The following is a 20,370-nucleotide window of genomic DNA, read 5'->3' on the forward strand; positions in this document are numbered from 1 at the left end:
AGATGGACTGCTCGTTAACAGCCAGAGCGGCGTGCGTCGCGTCGCGCGCGAACAATGAGTCCGCCGGCATCCTCGTTTCTCGGTGATTGCACATAAAGCTGCCATTATTAGAACTTCAGTGGGCGGCTGCTGCTTTTTCCAGGCTAGCGCGATCTTACACGCACAATTCGCCGACTGGTGCATTCGCGTCTCCATGTGGCTGCCAGTCGCACAGTTGTCGCGTCTCCTCTTCGCGTTAATTCAACCTGCATCCTCCAAATTACGGTAAAAACAATAGTGATTATTAGACTACGGATTTTTATGCATTTACGAAGAATTTGGATGGGTGTAATAGAAAACAGAATATTGTAATGTCGCGTGTAACACTAGGAACTTTGCGGAACCCGTTAAAACGACGGGTTCTAATTTCTAATATTCTTAATTTGCGATTATTAAGATTGTAAAGATGCTTCCCTGAGGAATTATTTACCAAATTTATTTCTTTGGATATATATATATATATATATATATATATATATATATATTTTGGTAAAATGGCCAAGAATTTGGATAGACACGTTCCTGTTATGTTTACAAAGTACATAATGTGAAACAGTTATTTCTGGAGCTCCGCAAACCTAGTGTTAAGGCAACAGAAGCATTAAAACTGACCACAATCAATACAGAACATTTTTGTTTTGCATAAAGTACCACAGTGCATAGTAATTATCATCATTCCTTCGCATAAATTACGCGAGTTCCTGATCAAGAAACCTTCAGAAATACGATTCGGAAAGATGTTCGGATATTCGTCGCGACGTTTCTCCTCCATCGACATGTTTCATCTGCAAGATCTACCGGTGAGTCTTTCTCCCACGACAAGTTGAAACGAGAGCGGACATCCTCCAGTGACGACGGACGTTCGGACCGATGTCTCTCGGATCGAGAGAGAACGGTGGAATTACAGTGAAATTATTCCAGTGAAATCATTAGACTACGGATGTTTATGGAATTTTTCATTTTCGCAGGCAAATATCAAGAAAGTGGGAACGAATAAAGTCTCATTTCCAGTGGTAGTAGCCCTTGTAGATTCGAAATGAATAAGAATCGTATTGAATTCCGTGGAATTCTATAGTGTAGCATTTTTTCAACAGTTTTAGAAGCGATAAATGAACGATCATGAAACGATCGAAGCTGCCCAGCGTTCTGCTGACCACGTGGCTGATCGGCACGATCGCGACGAAATCGCGAGTCGACGAGCTCTTGCAGACTCTGCAACGGTACGAGATCGTTTATCCGCGGATAATTGCGAGCGACAGCAATCGTGCCAGGAGATCCGTCGATCACGATGATCCGTCGGTCGAAGATGGATCAGTGATCATCGAAATCAGTAATTGGACCTTGAGGACCCTCCCCAGTGACAGGGTGATGCTCGCTTCGGACTTGAAAGTGGATTGGGTTTATGGGAGAAACAACAACAACAACAGCAACAAGTCCGAGGATATTCAGGTGCAATTTGATTGTCAGCTTCGAAAAGGCAGTTTTTCGGGTGGAGGTAACGATGGATCTTTCGTTGTCGTTACGTTGTGTGAACAAGAGGTGTATGCGATTATGATGAGCGACAGGATGTCATTCGTGGTAGAACCCTTGGCGGATGGACGACACGTGATGTACGAGGCTCCGAAAGTCGGATGGTGGGCATACAGGGATGCCGATGGTGTTTCTTTGAGGAAGATGACAGGTGATGGTCGATTTTACTTTTCGTTCGAGGGAAAGCTCCGCGCTAACTAATTCTTATAGCATTATTCAAAATATTTGTTCCACTATTGGATTTGTAGTCGATAAATTATTAAGAGTTTCTCGATTTTACGATTTTGCACACAACTTTAGAAAATTTTTCAATTTCACGATTTCTCCAGTTTCGCTTCGCGACGTAAATTCAAACTTAATTCACTAATGAATTTTTATGCGAAACTACTTGAACAACGCTTGATCCACGTAATACACTACTATGCAATCTAGCAGAACATTATGAATGAAAATTTCGCCGTAAGCCTGTATAAAGTATTGTTAAAATTTCATTGGAAGCGTAGTATACTAACGTTGGCTACTAACGCAATAGAATTGCGTAACCGGGTAAATAATTATCAGCATGATGGCCCGCATAGCTCCGGTTACGATGGAATTTCATGCGTTCACGTGGAAAATTCAAGGGGTGTAGAATTCAAGAGCTCTCCGTGCTTTAGGTACATTCTACATAAAACGTGTATCTAACGCAAATACTTCTAACATTAACTTTAACATTTCCAGTGATTATCATATCACTGTACAACATCAAAGTTCGGCAATTACTGTTGGGCGATTCTTATAGAGTTTGTCGACTGTTATATTATTTGCAAATCTACAGTATTATACATATGAAAAATGTTGATAATTTCTGGTTCCCCGAGGTGAAGTTTAACCGGACTGTGTTATGTATAGGGCTTCGGAAGAAACGTGCAAAATCGAATCGAAGGAGACGGGACTTGACGGATCACTACACTCGAGAATTTTATAATCTATCGGGTGACGTGTTTGACATGGACTATCCGGAAGCTGAAAAATTAGTTTTGTACGACGAGAAAGAGGAGGTGCCGACTGAATATAACGACACAGTAGTAGAAGTCGACGACAATCCTGAAGATATCGTCGGTCACTTCGGCGGTCCTTCGTGGCACAGAAACAAAATACCGAGTGAGAAATATTTCAGACTAAAATTCAACATTTTATTACGTAAGATGTCAGGTCGTTAAGTATGAGACTTGACAAGTGTGTTCGAAATTTCTGTTTTATTTGTCAAGTTTCATACTTAATGACCTGATATATTTATTAAATAATGTATTTTATTCGCCGAACAAATTTATTCGCAGCTTTCGCCTCCTCGTGAATTTGTTGTGATTTTTATAAATAACTAATGAATTTTTCATCGAATCAATACATTTACTAAAGCGTAAAATGTTTGGATTTAAAACGAAATTACAGCCGATTAATTACCTGGGTCATGAATTAATTTGCGCAGCCAATAAAATATCATCTACCTGCGATTACTTAATTTCGAAAAGAAAATCAAAATACTGAAATAAATCTTTCGTTAACAATTTTAGTCGTGAGCCAAGGAAAAGCTCTTTATAATATTATTTGCTATATTTGTTTCTTTCGAGATTGTTGATTAAGGGGCTATTCATTTAGGAAATATCATTTTGATTCGGATGAAAATATTGATAAAACCTGGATCTCGAGTACGAATTTCATTTGATAAACTACAATTTTATTTTTTAATTGGAAAGAAAGATATTTCTCGACTCATAAATTACCATCTCGTAATTTGAATTTCTTGAAATGTGAATTTTCGACTAATGATTCTACAATATTATTGTAATAATTGTGATCTTTGAATTAATTTTAGAGTTAATGTATAGTAAGAGTAAATGACCGTATATTTTCAGGAAAGAAAATGATCATCGAGGAGTCATCTACTCGTTGGCTAGAACTCGGAATAGCTGCCGACTACTCCGTGATAGACTTTCATGGGGAACGAACGCAACAATATATCTTGGCACTGTTAAACATTGTACGAAAACATAAACATTCCATGTTTATATATTGAAGATATTTATAGAAGCTACTTGCTGCTTAAAGCTCGATTATTAGCTCGATTACATATATGTTTTTCTTAGTAGAATTCATGTTATGTACGACGAATGGAGATTATGGAAACGATTAAAAAATTCTGATTTTAGGTCAGTGCTATTTATATGGATCCATCGCTCGAATCGAATATGATCTTGGTGGTCGTACGAATGATTCTGTATGCGGAGAAGAGGGACAGTTTGGTAAGCAAAGCTATATTAATTAAATTACAATTACAACAAACTGAACCATATATTGAATATGTTGGAAATAATATATAACAGCATATCTTTAGATTTTTCGCGAATGTTCTTACTGTTTGAAGAAATTACACCTACTAATTTTTGATCATTTTTTATTGTAATAAATATGTTTATATTAATAATATTTGTGACGTATTTCTACGTGAAAGGGTTTATGTGAAAAATCTCAATGTCAAGTGTTAATTAGAAGAATGAATCACGTTGGACGTTAAAAATCTGAATATTCAACATTATTAAATTAGTTATTAATTTGACAGGTTCGTCGAGGCGATTCCAGGAGTTCTCTGGAAAACGTTAACAAATGGAACAAGAAAATGTTAACATCGGCGAACATGCATCACGACGTTGCAATATGGTTGACGCGATTAGATATCGGCGGTCCTTCTGGTTATGCACCTGTCTCTGGCGCATGCAACCCTGCAAGATCGTGCGCCTTAAATCGGGACGAAGGCTTGACCAGTGCTTTCATCATTGCTCACGAAATGGCACATATGTAAGTTCACTGTAAACTGTAAACTGTAAACTGTAAACTGTACACTAGGAATTTTCATTTTAATGTAACTTTGATTTAATCAATTTTCAACATAATAGAATTACGTTAACTAGAATATTATATAGTAGCTTGAGAGATTTTTAAATCGACAATTTAAATATGTATACATATTATATTATTTCATAATATTAACTTCTCCTTTTTACCTACACAAATGGATATGCAACGTAAGTACATGTATGTATTTTATATTATACACTATACATATGTATAGTTTCAATACAATTAGGGAAAGGAATTGTTTACAATTAGTCGAGCAATCGTATTTTATATTTTCAATAGAATAGACAGATCATCAAATACTGAAAAACTTTTGAATCAGTCAGTTCCCAGCATTGAAACTTGGATTCTCTTGGATTTTCTCGTCTAATCTAAATCTACACGATTATATGAAAAAATGTTATAAATTTCTGGTTCCTTAAGGTGAAATTTATTGGAATAGATTGGAAAGTATTGAATTGCCAAATAAAAATCCGTGACGTGAGTGAGTTTAGGTGTCACCTTTGCGCTATTATTGTATAAATAAAAAGCCACGATTATTTCTCACTAGTATTTTTAGCATGGTGAAAATAGTTTATCTTGGTAGAACGATGTACAAGGATGTTTTCCATAGTCTAGGATTAAGTCACGACGGCGACGAGGCAACCGGAAACGCTTGCAGGGAAGAAGGTCTGCGAGGAAGTGTTATGGCGCCCATGGTTGCTGCAACCTTTCATCATTTCTATTGGTCCGCTTGCTCGAAGAAAGAATTCCATCGAAGAGTTAGGTGAGGTAATCATTCGGTTCGTGTATTTACTTTAGGGTTTACCGTTCAAGGAAATGTTTGCAGACGGTGGTCCTGTTTATTGAACAAACCAGAATATGGCAGCTCCACTTCCCTAAAGGCTTCCATCCGCGAAACTTTCACGATGGACGAGCAGTGTCGAGTGGAATTCGGCGACGGGTGCGTTTTTTCTGTATCTTCTGGATCTAACAATAAATAATAACACTGATACGCGTTAGCAGTTAGCAGTTAGCAGTAGACTAAGGCTGTTTATGCAATTTTCAATTTTTCTTGTTCCTGTAAATTTTTCATTGTCTTTTCTCTCTTCTAATTATAAGAATTTGACAATTTTACGATTTCACAATTGTATAATTCTACGAACTTGAAAATTTTTCAATTTTACAATTTAACAATTGTGTGTGTGCAAACTTTACAATTTCACAATTCTACTTTTTATACATACCCTGTGTAGATTTTTCATTTGTTTAGTTACGAACTGTGCAAAAGTTTCGATGTTGTGGAGCCATGTTCCCATTTATGGTGCGGCAATAGGAACATTTCCGAAACCTGTAAGACTAAGAAGGGGCCGCCATTGGAAGGCACATTGTGCGGTGTCTCGAAGGTAAACTATATACATATAGTTCTGTTAGTATACACAGTGTAGATCCTTCTTCCATAAAATACCGATTAAATGGACCATTTTTATTTATTTTTTTAACGATAATTGTAGTGGTGCATAAATGGCCATTGCCAATCATCGAAAAGGAGGACTTTCGATTTTGGTATGACATTGATGAGCAAACCTCGAGATGGAGGCTGGAGTCCATGGAAACCATGGGAGAAATGTTCGAGGAGCTGCGGGATTGGAGTGCAATGCCGAACACGAAAATGTAACAAACCGCTGTTAGTAATATACTAACTTAGTATTTAAACAATTTTCTCGGTGGTTACCAAAGCAAGAATTATGCGATTTATACTAATACATATATGTAGTAACTCGGTTATTTTTTTAACGGACCTGCTACACTAACATCCTCTCAATTAATACATGTACAGGGTGTCAAGCAAGGACTCACACTTAACTATACTGCGGAAGCAATATTAGAAACTTTAAAAACGGAAATATTTTAAATAATATTTTCATAGGAAAGTATAATATTATTAACAATATGCAAAAATATTCACAAGATTCACGCCATTCAGAATATTTCCAATATTTAAAATTTAAAATGATTTCTACATAATTCAAAGCTATTCAGAATATGTACTCACAATATTCGTAAAGCTAAAATTTCATTTGCAGAAAATGAAATTTCGATCGCAAAACCCATATTCGCTTGCTCCAAGGCAATATACAGAGTATTTTAAAGCAAAGATTTGTTTGTTTCCACTGCCGCCGCCGGTACATTTCCCTCGAGTAATCCAGAGCGGAGTGAGTTATTGATCTCGGTTTTCGATTTTCTCTGCAAAGGCCGGCCTACGGTGGAAAGTACTGTTCGGGTCCGAGCGAGAACTGCAAACTTTGCGACCTGCCAAAATGCTCGACTACGATTGACCTAAGGGCTCAACAGTGTTCGAAGCTTGACGGTATCGTGCAACAGGAGAACGTCCGGTTGAAGAGCAACATAGCGGTCACTTGGCTGCCGTACGAATCCGACAAGGAGAGCCTCAAGTGCCAATTGATTTGCAGGAGCAAGGAAACCGGGGAGCTGTTCTACGCGAGGGAAAACATGATCGATGGGACTCCGTGCGCTTATGGTTCCACGGATATATGCATACAGGTGATTCAAAGATATTAGGTTAATTGTTCTTTATTACTAGACTGCTGATGATCTTCATGCAAAATGGACATGATGTTCAAATTATGCCAATAATCTACGTAAAAACAAAGGTATTTGCAGAATTTATATTTTTCGCATAAAGATCCTCTATCCACATATAGTAACATTAATCAGGAGCATGATTCAACGTCAGCTACAATGTTGAATCATTAATCAGCCTTCGGCGCGCAATTAATGAAATATTGTTCGCAGGGCGAATGCCATAAACTCGGATGCGACAGTGTCTTCGGATCGACGAAAGCGTTGGACCTGTGCGGCGTGTGCGACGGAGACAATTCCACGTGCGAGAATGTCATCAGCAAATTTCAGCGAAAGCTTCGTCGAGGTCAGTCCAGTCGCCGCGCCGTTCAAATCGAGTTATTAGAAGTGCCGACCAAGTTCTCTCCCGTCAAAGTCGGAAAGCTCCGGCAGAAGGAACACCCCTATATAATCAGTTTAGGGGGGCAGGAATGCCGGGAGGAACTGGGAGGAAAGTGATTAGTTGTTACCGAGCCGAGCTTCGGAGCTCTCGGGGAACGAGAAGACGTTCTTCTTTCCTCTGAAATTTCACACCGTGGAACAGTTATTATTACACCATCATTATCACAAACGTATAAACAACGAAATAACGTAATATTCAAGGACATTTACAATATTCACACTATTATTCACAATATGCGCAATTTTAAAAGCTACTGACAATATTCATAATATTCGCAATATTCGCCAGAAACGCCAAGTATAAAACTGAAATGCTCTGGCGACGCGACGCCGCGCCGCGCCGTGAATAACAATTGCCAATTATGTAGCTTCCTATGAATGAAAAATTATCCATGGACTCGAATACTTGAAGCACATAAATTTGAAATATTTACTCGTATCGTAAGAAGTGATTTCTCGATGTATCGCGAATTCTGGTCTACGTATACATATGTTAAATTAGATTTGACTGCTTCAGATGTGACGCGAATCGCCATTATACCACGGGAAGCTCACAATTTCTTCATGAACATCACGCTGCCGGATCATAATTCGTTTTTCGACGAAGATAACTTATCGATTGTGGTCGGCGACGGACGGAGGAGGAGAAACGTGCTGGAAAATTTAATTTCCCGCAAACGAGATTTAACGATTGTACAAGGCGCTGCGTATCGAATTCAGAAGCACGGGAACAACACGTACTCGGTGAAGGCGTCCGGCACTGCCACCGAAGACGTTGTCATTTTGGTAAGATATAGTTCCGTCGATTCAGCAGGTATTTTGGTCTTTATATAATTTGAAAAACTCGGAAATAGAGCCCTCGGAGCTATTTTAACTCGAAAATTAAACATTTCTTCCGATCTATCATAGAATAATCCCATGATTTTATTTCATTTTATGGATATGAAAAATTGGTATGGTGGTGAATCTGAGCGACACCGTTCGAGTGCTAAGGGTTAACGTGATTATAGGCGGTTGAAAAATGCAACTCGCATTCCCCATGCCTCCTAGAAGTTAGCCTCCTACTTTTATAAACGAATATATAACGTTATACATATTGTTCGAATAGGTGGTAGCATCGGAAAGTGTGATACAGCGAGGGATTTCAGTGGCAGTCTCGTTGGAATATTTCTTAAATCGTGACGAGAGGAGCGGGAAGAACAGATACGTTTGGTTATTCGGTGGTTGGAGCTTCTGTTCGGCAAGCTGTGGTGGTGGAACGCGTCAGAAGATGATAGTGTGCAAAGATGAAGAGACCGGTAGAATAGTGTCACGAAGAAAATGTCCGTTGACCACCAAGCCAAGTCAAGAGACTGAGAAATGCAACGTCTTCAGGTACAAACCATTCAGCGTCTACTATTTCCATAAACGTTTCAACATTTCCAACAGCGAACACTTGTTCCCCACGCTACCCTCCTCTATCTACGACGCTGTAGCCCAACAATCACCACCCGGTCGCGTGACGCGTTGCATCTCTGTCAAGCATGCGTAAATTCAAAGATATTCGCAATATTAAAAAATATTGGCAACATTCACACAATTCACACTATTCGCAACATTGAAAGATATACTTACGGTATTCAGAATATTCAAAAATATTGACAATATTCACAGAATTCACAATATTTACAATATTCAAAGGTATTTAGAATATTCACAAGATTCTAGAAATTCGAAGAAATTCTAAACCGCAAAGAATTGCTGCAAAAATGGACGAACATTGTTGCAGTTGCAGTTTCAAATGGCTACCAGGTCAATGGAAAGTCTGTTCGCACGCGTGCGGCAGTTTCGGGGTCCAATTACGACAACTGTACTGCGTTCATTCCGATTTCAATGGCACCGAGGTGAACAAGGACAACGAATTAGAGGTTTATCGAACTCTGGTGCAACCCTCCATTTGTAAAACAACTGCTATGCCGTTGGAAAGTCAAGAATGTAACAGGGTTCCTTGTCCGGGGCGATGGATTTTTACGGATTGGTCCTCGGTGAGAGAGAAACGATTACCCTTTGGCAACCGAACATTTTTGCCCTTTTCTTACATGATCCCGTAGATTTTGACGAGAAAATTCGAAAAATTCAAGTTTCAATGTTAGGAATTTTCTGGTTAAAAAGTGACGAGAGAGTGTTTGAAATTAAATATAATTCGTTCGCGAAAGTTACGAATATAAAATTGAGCCCCTAACTTTATGGTTATCAGTGCTCCAGGAGCAACGGGAAAGGTATACAATCTCGCATAGCCAGGTGCGTTGCTCCGGAGAACGAAACGCTGTACAGCTGCGACGGAGACACAGTCAAGACAGAAGTGAGAGTCTGCACCAGTTATGCGACCAAAGCTATGCAGCTTCCAGTTCGCTGCTGGAGTGACAAACATCGGTTCTGCTCGATTCCGAGCCTGAGACGATACTGCAACGTCCCAGGGTTTAGGAGAAAATGCTGCCGGTCTTGCGAGGCGATCGGCCACGAGGCTTCACCTAGAACAAGACCCTGATGAAAACTGATTTAGCTCAACTGGTCAACATCGACTGTCGAGTTGTGCTTTCGACTTCGTCACCCGACTAGGTTTAGGTTTGAGGAGTTGCAGTGTTCGTATTTATTTTGATAAATAAACGAAATGAATCATGTACGGATTTGTTTCTTTAGTTACAGGTTTTTAAAGTTGAGCGAAACAAAAATTTTTCCATTTTTCTTATGCAATCCTGTCGATTTTGGCGAGGGAACGCGCCAAAAATTCAAGTTTCAATGTTAGGAATTCACTGTTGTTCAAAAGTTACGACTGTTTAAGATTAAATGTGGCTCAAAAATTATGAGTGTAAAATTGAGCCCCTAAAAGTTCGTATCTTTGTCCTTTTCAGTGCTCCAGGATCACAACGGGAAAGGTAGTTTTTTGCATTCGAATACTGGCCCTAATGCAGAGACACATAATAGAATAAATCAAACACAATTTTTATTAAAATTTTCTTTATTCCTTTTTCAAGAGATTCACAAATCGGTTCACTCTGTGCCTAGAATTCAGAAACACACCAGCATAGAACACGGCTATTCGATCCGAAAAATGATATTTATTAAAATGTGATTATTAGTTCGCAATTCGTTGAATTAATGCCCTCTCGCTACGTGCTCGTTTTTTCGTTTCTCTTCTTTTCCGTTATCTTTTTTTTTCATCGCTCTACAAAGAGGTTACAATAGTACATAGTAAGTATTGTCTGCTTTCCGAGTGGATCCACGTGTTAGTTTTTTTATTTTATTCCTAACCTTTTTTTGGGAATAGGCTGTGTCGGTGTAATCGTCCTGGCGAGACGTTTCGAAAAAATTCTCCTCGATCACGTCATCGATATAATATGTATAATTGCGATATCGGCGAAATTCTTAAAACGTAGTCTGATTATGTTGTGCACTTTAACACGTGCATAGGTAAATTACAGTAATGTCCCGTTCCAAGTCCGGCGGAGGTAACAGATATCTATGTCATTTCGCCCCTACCTATTCCATTGGAAAGCGTACCCCGCAAGGGGCCGAGAAGCTCGAGCTGCCTCGGTCGCCGAGCAGTGTAAACATGCCTTGTACATAATCCGATACCCGGTCGGGTCGGGTATATCGGTGTGAATCACTACTCTAATCCAATTACAAAACTTCTTCATTTTTTATTATTTTTTTATGGAACTTTCGCCAACTTATTTGTGGCAGTTTTCTGATTAAAATCAACTGTGTTCAGTGGTTTAACTGACGGTGTGGAGTGACTTTAGGACATAGAAGAGGATAGCGACTGACAAAGAAAGAGAAACAGCGACCGCGACACGGTCGGCAAGAATTCAAAAGTTATTGTATCGTTTAAAATACCAACGCGATGCTAACTTTTTTATTTTCAACTTTCTTCTTGTACAACCTTTCTCAAGATATTTGTCAGATTTTTCCGATTAAAATCGGTCGATTGAAAACCTCCAACGCGGGCCGGAGCTCCGTTAATTTGCGAAATTCTAGTCTAATTCTTTCAGAACATAATTTTCGAGATGTTTTAATATCGAAGTCCTGTTCCGATCTACTATATCACAACACGCAACCGAGAATTGACTTGGAATGGGACATTACTGTACGTTGTTAATGATATCCATACTTTTTTTCTATAACATTGTAACTATGTATATATATATATATATATATATATATATATATAAATAGTAATATTTATATATGTATATGTAAACCGTCTATACATTATATAATTCATATATAACTCTGGGTACAAATAATCTTTACAAAAATATTAATTTGGGAAGGCAAACTTTCAATTAGAAATTCCTTACCGATATATACTGATCAATATAACAATAGCATGGCTGTTTTCTTTGTCCTCTACGATTTAAGAAAAATTTGGATCCGTGCCGACCTCGATAAAATTTCGTTTCTCGTCGTGAATCAGGGGCGGGCATTTTTCCCCACCATAGGGCCCAATTTCCCCCACCAGAATCCGTCGCGTTACCGTAGACAATATACATATACTTATCGACCCGGCATAGATATAGGATATGCATAGAACGTGTAGTGTTCCAAGATAACGGAGTATCCGGTGCCCACAACTCACGTCACAAGATCATTCAAAATCGTCGACAGCGACATGAACGCGAGGTATACAAATAATATTGTATTTCAGGTTTTTCCTCAAATTTCTCGAAAACCGTTTGTTCTACGAAGAAAAGCGATAAGACATAAAAGACGCAACCGGTCCAGATCTACAGGTTTCGTTGCACGTATTTTTCGATGCGATCAATATTTTGTTCAGAGTTTTAATTAATTATCTGGAACAAGTAAAAAACAAGAGCCACCTCGGTGCACAAGCATGAAAGGGTGGTTGGTGGGAGAAACAGAAGATCGACGGGCCCTTACATCGCCCGCCCCTGTCGCGATACCCAATTAAAAGAAGACCAACGCTCTAGAACGAATGCGTGGGAACTTTATCGAACCTTTATCATCTCGATCTAAGCTCCTCGGCTTAAATCGTGTACTCGAACAGCTGTTTAATCACTCGCTTTTCGATTATATCAGCCTTCGAGTACCGAATGATATTTATTTCTTATTTAATTCTGATAAACCGTACAACGTTCGCCGGACTCCGCCCTCGTGAATGGTATAATAAATAGCTATGTAATCGTTTATTATACACTACTTACACATTAGGTAACTTTACGGTTAAGGTTTTTGGTAAAATCGACGGCAACGCTGCATCGCGAGCAAAACGGGGAGAGGGTGGTGGGGTGGGGTGGCAGCAGCTCGCGTCGTGATTGGTTAGAAGGAAGACTGTTTTCTCTTTGTCCCTTGTCGCCGACTCGCGCGTGAAGACTCGCCTTTTTATACTAACGATGTAGTGCTTTGGTAGAAGTTGTTTTTAGTTCGCTGATTTGTTCGATCTCACAATCGCTCCACGTAGTTGCCTGGGAAAGTGCCGAAGTAACCGGTCCTCTGGCTAGAGCCGACGTACCAACCGTCGTCGCACTTCTCCATCACGTATACCATGTCTCCTTCCTTCAACTCGAGCTCATCCTCGTTCTGAGGTCTGTAAGGATAGAGGGCTCGGTATCTGAAAGCACGAGAATGTCATTGTTAGATATAATAGAATTCACCTGTGAATTGCAACAGTCTCGAGTGAAATAGACATTTCTTTTCTATTCTTTTCTTTTCTTTTATTTGATTAAAAAAGGTCGAAAATTTGTGGAAAATTTCTTGATCAAAACTTACGGTATTTGCTCGGAGTGTGTATTGATATGCAGTGCTTCGCTGAGTTGTGTGACGTGCAATTTGCTCCCTCCCATACGTGGCTAAAAATCACATAAATTCAAATGTAACACGAGAGCTGTTAAACATTTCAAAGAACTTTTAATTGTGATATGTAATTATGCAAAATCAAAATTGCTTTTATCAATTGCAAGACACAGGAACTCGATAAGAATTTAAATTTGTCTTAAAAAATTTGGAAAATGCATAAACATCCGCAGTAATTACCAGTGAGTTGTAGTGGGGCTGGGTTGTGTTTATATTAACCGGTATGGACGGCATATAATGATGAGGACCCATACTCATTTTTCCTCCAGCTGATCCATTTGCTAGAAGGCTGTGTGCCGCTGGAGAAGCGACTGGCTTGCACTGTGTCGGTGTTTCTGTAATTAATTGTTCATTACGTCGTAAATAGATATATGTATTAAAAAAATTATTTCGAAAAATAATAGTCACTAAAAATGATTTTACAACAATAATCGTATCAACAATACTATTTCCTCACTAGACTACGGATCTTTATGCAAAATAAATATATTTCTCCTGAATTGTCATCAACTGGGGTAAAACCAGAATTGAGTGTGGTACCTGATCTATGTCCAGGCTCTGTTAGAACTTCGACGTAAGATATGGGGAATATTCCTTTTCGATTTCCAATTCGCCCCTCGTACCAGTTTTCGTCGACTCTTCTCGTTAGGACGACGATTTCTCCTGCAAAAGAATATTCTCGTTTCAGTTACGCTGTTCAATTTAAAAAATTTAATTTAAAACAATAACTCTCTCTCTCTCTCCAGTAGACAGCGGATTTTATGCGTTCATAACATAAAATTTAATAGGTGCAATTTGAAACTGTAAAGAAATAAGAAGAATTTCAATATACTGTTGCATTCTTTTCAACCTATTAGATATACATATTAGGAGGAAAATTAATTTCTATTTTAGTTGCAATTCAGCCAGAAAATTTTGATTTTGCCTAAAGATCCGCTGTCTACTCTGCACACTCGAGACGCCATTTTTAGTGCTCGAAAGATTGTGTTCTCCTGCCACGTACGATTTTTTAACGATCAATTACGCTTCAATGTCATTTTTAAAACTCTGCGACAAGTTTCAAGACGGTACCTCTACTACAAGAATTCTGCACTTATTTCTTCTGCTGTGCCCAACAAAAAACTACGAAAAAATTCATCAACACATTCTACTTAATAGCATACGTGACCGTGAATTATATCAGAATTTTTGGTGGCAAAATCAATTTTTTAAAAAAGGCCGGATCTATTTCTTCCGTTGCACTCTCAAATTTCACGTTTTACCTTTTGCGAGAGACAGTTCAAGATTCGTCTGTGCGACGAAGTTGAATTTGGCGCGTGCCTGGCCCTCGTACGATTTCTTTGGTGTCGTTCGCATCCCATCATATGGTAAAATCTATAACACACGCGTGAAACACCATTCATTTTCGAATACGCCGAGTACAAGTACAATTATAAGAATTGAACCGAGGAGGATATGGATAGCAGTTAGTGTATTCCCAGTGGCTTATACTTGGAAGCTAAGAATCCGATAGGACGGTTTCAAAGTGACAAAAACTAGCAAACTAAAATGATTAAAATAGCAAAATTACCAACATAAGAATATTAAAATAGCAAAATTAGAGCAAAATCAAAGTTGTCCACCCGAATTGCAACAGTCTGGAGTGAAATAGACATTTCTTTTCTTTTTGAATCTGTTCGATAGGTTGAAAATAATCAAACGGAGTTGTTTGAAGTTGCAGCTATTCATTTCTATGATAAATAGATACATAAAATCCAGGGTGTCTAGTTGTAAAACAGTAAACGCCCCGAGTAGCAGCGTGTAATTCGGTTAGCAGCGTTACCTCAACATAATTCGACGGGAACAATCCGATCATGGCATTATGTTCGCCTTCGTACCAGTTCTTGTCTACCTGGCGACGCACAAATATTATGTCACCGCGACGGAAATTCAATTCTCTCGAAGATTGCCCGATAAAGTTGTAAAGTGCTCTCGCTACGAGTCTCGGTTCTGGTGTTTGCTCCTGGGATCTGCTCCTGTGGCTGAGATCGTCGACGAAGTCGTCGTAACGGTTCAGAGGAATCGGCGACTTCTGGGACGGTCTGAAAATCAATTTACGATCGATGAAAAATCACGCTTAATACGTGTTAAACATTTCTGGACAGGCGTCAGTCATTTTTTTTTCGCGTTATATTTACTCGGTCGAACAATACAACTTCTCTCATATGTTCAATAATAACAAAGGTATTTTCACAATATACAAAGAAGTTTACAGTATTTACTATATTCACGCTATTCACAATATATTTACGATATTCAAAATATTCGAGATATTTACCATATTCACGATATCCAAAGATATTCGCCATATTCATAATATTCAATAAATAAAGTACAATTATATAGACACGCCTAATTATATCGGATTAGTTTTATTAGATTTTACTTTTTCATTTTTTCCTCTCACATTTCTCCCGAGTTTTTATATGATTTATGAGAGTGTTGTCGAGAGTGCCTAGTGCTTAAACACTAATGAGCGGTAGTGTACATACATAATAGGATGACGTTTGCCACCTAGATTGAACATATTCTGCACACTGTGGTGGCCGGTGCGGTGGGATGTGTTGCGGACCGTGTGCAATTGGAGAAAGGAGCGAGGGAGCGAGTAGTAACAAGTGAGACAAGTACTTACATGAAGTTGTCAGTGTGCCGGCGTGAATCAATATCGTGGAGTTCTTGGAGATACTTGCGACGACGTTCTTCTTGATAGACGCGTCGCATATTCTCCGCGCTCCGACGACTGAGCTCTTCCTCGCTCAATGGCTCTTTCGCCTCTGTACGCACCGGCGAACGGTAGTGAATCGTCACCTCGCCCTCCACGTAACGCCTCGGTGATTCTGCGACAGTGAACCACCGTTACTGTTATTACTCTTCCCTTGCAATTAATCGATATACATATCAACAACACGCCGGATTTCCATTCACTATTACCACCCCGCTAACATCTTCTCAACATTTTCAAAAGCTATCAATGCATCAACACCAGCAGTCTAGTAATATGTATAGTGATCGAGCATTGAACTTGTTCAAATATCTAACTTACATATTCTGAATATCATAAGGAATTTAAAGTTGTTAAATTGAAAAGTTGCAAAGTTGTATATATTTACAAAAAATACTATTCAATTTTCATAAAATTGCAGACAATAATATTATCCAACGATTACGACTAAATACACTTTATGACGTTGATGCGTAAACCGACGAAGGAAACGTGATGAAATTTTCCGCAATAAATTTTTAATGATGCAAGCGATCTTCATAACTGAACTTCCGTAAAATATTTCGCCAACACCATGACTAATTCAATTAATTCGCATAGACGGAGCCTTTAATTGACTTCCGCGCACTCACCGAGTGTAACTAATTCTGTTCGTTTCACCTGTATACACATATTAGACAAATATGTTACTCAATTAGTCCTCAATTAGCACTTGACACGAAGCCTACGCAAGAAACCATGAATTCTATCAGCCTAACATGTTTTGCTGAATATTTCATTATGCTTGTTGAATTATGCTCATCCATTATGTTCGTCAATTTAAAATCAAGAGGGGATTCTCATGTAACAGTTACGAAAAGTTATTGATAAGATGTTAATCAACTTTTCTGGGACATGTATGTATGATGTATGTAAGTGCACCACCCTTGAACTCGAAAAAACAATTTCTTTAATTGTATTCGTTTATTTATCTCTTAATGAGTCTTTATCCTCAAATTAGATAATTTATGCTGCAATTGGACGAAATTTTTAAAAAATATCTGAAAACACTGATCTTCTCTCATCGGAAATGTTGATATTGTGAAATTGTGAAATTGTACAATTGTGAAATTGTAAAATACAGACCTAAAATGAATTGTAAATTTAACGTCTTTTTAGGATGTCTCCAAAAGAGGTCCAACGTCACCCACATTTCATATTCGTAAACAACTAATCTCGCAAAAGAATTCGCTTCGGAACCGCACGAACGAACGTAATCAACAATCAGCTGACCGCAAAGAGAGAATATATATTCTGTAAAAATTACATGCGTGTCTACTGACTGTATGGAATCGGTCCGTAAACTGAAGGAAGCGTGGTTCCGGTCCCAGAAGCGGCGCTGCTCGAATTCACCTGATCGAGGTCAACAATCCGTGATCTCTGATTATTCGGATCGACGATCGAGCTATCCGAATTGTACACAAGCTGCGGCGACTGCAGCTCCTCCATCGAGGTCAAAACACATTTTCCGGAGTGTCCCTTCGAGAATGAACAACATAAACTCTCGTTGCGTACATCATCGTCGGAGCAGTCATCCTTGATCACCGTGGCCAACCCGTTCAACGGACGATCGTAATCGCGGATCAAGGACACGTCGACGTCCTCCAACGCTTGCAGCTCCTCGAACTCCTCGTTCACCTTGGACAGGTCCAACGGCGCGGGGATCCTTGCGATCTTGGCTCTCCGCAGGCTCATGCTCGGCGACGGATCTGCAAGCTCGTGCTCTTTCGATTTCCCAGTGATCAAGTCCATCTGGCTCAGGCTCGTATTCCGCGACAGATCCTGCAGATCAGCTTGCGACGCGAAGCGACCGTGATCCTCCTTCAATCTTGCACTGGAGTTCCACCGGCTGAAGCTCGTGTTCCGCGACAGACCCTGCAGATCAGGTTGAGACGAGTGACCATGATCCTCCTTCAATGTCTCACTGGAGTCCACCTGGCTCTCAAACAAACGAACCTGACGAGCGCTCTGCAGGAGCGACAGGTCCGGCAGCGACTTGCAGAAGCTCTGTTGACGGTAGCTTCCCTTCGACGATCTCGTAGAAAACACGTCCGTTGAGATCGCAGGTTCTTGCTTTTGATAAAATGTATTTGTCCCTTGCTTGCCGTCGCATGTCCTAGGCGAGAGGCTCTTCATCGATGCCTGTTGTTGCTTGGGAAACCGATGAACCTCGGAAATTTCAGGTTTATGCTTCTCATTAAATTGATTTGCTGCTCCCTTGTCATCGCGTGTCTTGGGGAATTGGTGATCCAGGGAACGAGGACTCGATAAGTCATCCCTAAGATAATCTCTAACTTTTATAGCAGCTTCAGAAGCGAAGACAGTGTTATCCTGCAAGGTTAGGCAGGTCTTAGGGAGGTCCCCAAAGCTGGACAGATTACCCTTCAAGTTATGGGGACTTGAATCATCCTGCACACTCGTACAGTTCTTAGGTATATTCCCCTTCGAGTAACGTGAACTTTCCTCTTCCAGTTCTGGCGTGATGTTAACTCGACTGCGAGGCTTCCTATCTATACTACTGATGGATGACTGGTTGCTCTGACTAGCCAACGTCTCTGTGCTGCCAAATCCACTGGTACTGTACTTCTTCCTAGCCTCAAAATCCTTCGGGTAATCGTCGTTACACGTATAATTCGAGAAGAACTGCCTCCTCAGGTACCTGTTCCTCTCGAAGATCTCGTGAAGTCTCTCTCTAGTTCCCTTGTAACTGGCGAGCTTCTCATTTGTTGTCGTTATTTCTGGTTCTGTTGAAGGTCGTTGACCTTCTTCGGAGAAGCTGAAAGGTTTCGGTTTCCTTCGGTTCTCTTCGAACTGGTGGTGATGGTACTCGTCGAAGAAGTAGCTTCTCTCGAACTCCGTCTTCGGCTTCCAGTTCCAGCGGTCTGGGGAAGGAGGCTGACGGTGGTTATCAAAGTCATCGATCCAGACTGATGTTGCTTTCTGCACTTGGGGTACCGAGTGCCTCTCGCAGCTCTGGTACTTTGGTAATGGTTTTTTCGAGTGGCGATGGTTGTTCAGGTGACACATCTTCTCCAGGTCGTTGATCTCGTCGGCTAGCTTCGTCCATTCCGGACTCCTTTCGAGGTCCTGGACGCGAGGGAGGTTGGCGTTTGGCATTTTCACTTCGGGGTCTTTCATTGTTCGAACACGAATTTCTTTATTGTTCTTCCACTGTGATTTTCATCATGTTTAGCTGATTTTAACTATGCATAAAGTTCAAACTAAACGTACAGAAGGAATTCCGACAAGAATCGGCTGCTAATATGTGCCACCCACCCTGCCTGTCGCGATTTTTTTAAGTTACGGATCTTCAATTTCACTCTTGTATTGCAAAAAATAGAGGGACTGCGTGTGTCTCGAGAAGAAATTCTTTTCCCGAAATCAATACTCTTCCTTATGTTGTGTTCATGAGAACCATTCGAATAATGCGTTACACGGACTCGACGTAAAAGAAGTGGATCATTAGAGTAGGTGAAATCGTTCTATACGATAAAAAAAGGTATGGCTCTTCCTCGTGAACGAACAATTCTACACAGCAGGCCGGGATGGGACTGCTAATTTGAATAGAATGCCAATTATGAGTGTGCAGCTTATAACACCTTTCTCAAGGGGAGATATTTCGTCTCCGAGGCCTGAGCGTAACGATTGTAATCGTGTTTCATCGCGATAACTACTTTATTCTATCCACCGTTATAGGGAAAACGAATAAAGAAATTATACTTCTGTGGAAAGAGATTTCCGTTCTCGAATCATTTGTGGGTCACGTTAGGTTAACAGAATTATTAGTTGTGTGTAGACACTAAATAAGAATCACAGTTATTTAAAAAATAGAGAAATTATATTTTTTTGTGGGAGATAAAAATACTTAATTTTGAAATAATGATTCATTCAGGTCACATTAGGTTAACGGAACATGACTCACCACTCACCGTTACATAGAAACGAATCTCAATTTAACTTTGCCAAAGTCTAATAACATCGATAAAGACATTTTATATATAATATGTATAATATTTCGAATCATTTTGTTTACAAATACAAAATTAAGACCATTCAACGAATTCAACTATCACTAAATTTGATATTTCGAATAATTTTACGGAAATAATTGAACAATGTATACATAGAGTTCGCAGCACGGAATATTAAATTAATATTTGTTAACTGTTCCAGCGAAGATATATGTAACTCGATGAATTTCTCGACCGACGAATTGAATTTCTAAAGAG

The 20,370-nt window shown here is 39.5% G+C and overlaps 2 protein-coding genes across 26 annotated transcripts in view; one reads left to right on the forward strand and one right to left on the reverse strand.

Moving 5' to 3' along the window:
* The first annotated feature begins 157 nt into the window (after nt 1-157).
* On the forward strand, nt 158-10,150 carry LOC143216809 (A disintegrin and metalloproteinase with thrombospondin motifs 3). 4 transcript variants are annotated; one of them, XM_076440254.1, is made up of 17 exons: nt 158-264; nt 688-839; nt 1,008-1,720; nt 2,461-2,712; nt 3,465-3,589; nt 3,759-3,851; nt 4,169-4,404; nt 5,078-5,230; nt 5,294-5,407; nt 5,717-5,849; nt 5,958-6,130; nt 6,699-7,008; nt 7,261-7,393; nt 8,006-8,274; nt 8,597-8,862; nt 9,257-9,512; nt 9,725-10,150. In XM_076440254.1, the coding sequence occupies exons 3-17, from the start codon at nt 1,159-1,161 to the stop codon at nt 10,013-10,015; spliced, it is 3,366 nt and encodes a 1,121-aa protein (XP_076296369.1). In that variant the 5' UTR covers nt 158-264; nt 688-839; nt 1,008-1,158; the 3' UTR covers nt 10,016-10,150. The 4 variants fall into 4 exon arrangements, with proteins under 4 accessions (XP_076296369.1, XP_076296368.1, XP_076296372.1 ...); XM_076440253.1 differs by having other exon boundaries at nt 185-264; nt 596-839; XM_076440257.1 differs by lacking the exon at nt 158-264 and having other exon boundaries at nt 539-839; nt 1,008-1,052; nt 1,134-1,720.
* A 318-nt stretch (nt 10,151-10,468) lies between these two features.
* The window catches only part of Cap (Cbl-associated protein), a 72,346-nt gene continuing 62,444 nt past the window's right edge, over nt 10,469-20,370 (reverse strand). For 21 of the 22 annotated variants that reach the window (XM_076440251.1, XM_076440247.1, XM_076440228.1 and 18 more), the window contains 7 exons: nt 16,013-16,217; nt 15,164-15,422; nt 14,604-14,715; nt 13,882-14,004; nt 13,522-13,676; nt 13,258-13,337; nt 10,469-13,099 (listed from right to left, as the gene is read on the reverse strand). In XM_076440251.1, the coding sequence (XP_076296366.1) occupies nt 12,931-13,099; nt 13,258-13,337; nt 13,522-13,676; nt 13,882-14,004; nt 14,604-14,715; nt 15,164-15,422; nt 16,013-16,217 (1,103 nt within the window). In that variant the 3' untranslated portion in view covers nt 10,469-12,930. Of the gene's footprint in view, nt 13,100-13,257; nt 13,338-13,521; nt 13,677-13,881; nt 14,005-14,603; nt 14,716-15,163; nt 15,423-16,012; nt 16,218-17,424; nt 19,345-20,370 lie in introns of all 22 variants that reach the window. The other variant, XM_076440249.1, reaches the window with a different exon arrangement.

This window comes from Lasioglossum baleicum, chromosome 16, assembly GCF_051020765.1.
Source record: "Lasioglossum baleicum chromosome 16, iyLasBale1, whole genome shotgun sequence".
Lineage (NCBI taxonomy): Eukaryota > Metazoa > Arthropoda > Insecta > Hymenoptera > Halictidae > Lasioglossum > Lasioglossum baleicum.

Excerpts from the sequence above, each read along its gene's own strand:
- LOC143216809 (XM_076440254.1), top strand. The coding sequence starts at position 1,159 with ATGAAACGATCGAAGCTGCCCAGCGTTCTGCTGACCACGTGGCTGATC. Across the intron at positions 5,231-5,293 it reads GAATTCCATCGAAGAGTTAG|ACGGTGGTCCTGTTTATTGA; the intron begins GTGAGGTAATCA and ends AAATGTTTGCAG. Across the intron at positions 6,131-6,698 it reads CGAAAATGTAACAAACCGCT|GCCGGCCTACGGTGGAAAGT; the intron begins GTTAGTAATATA and ends TTCTCTGCAAAG.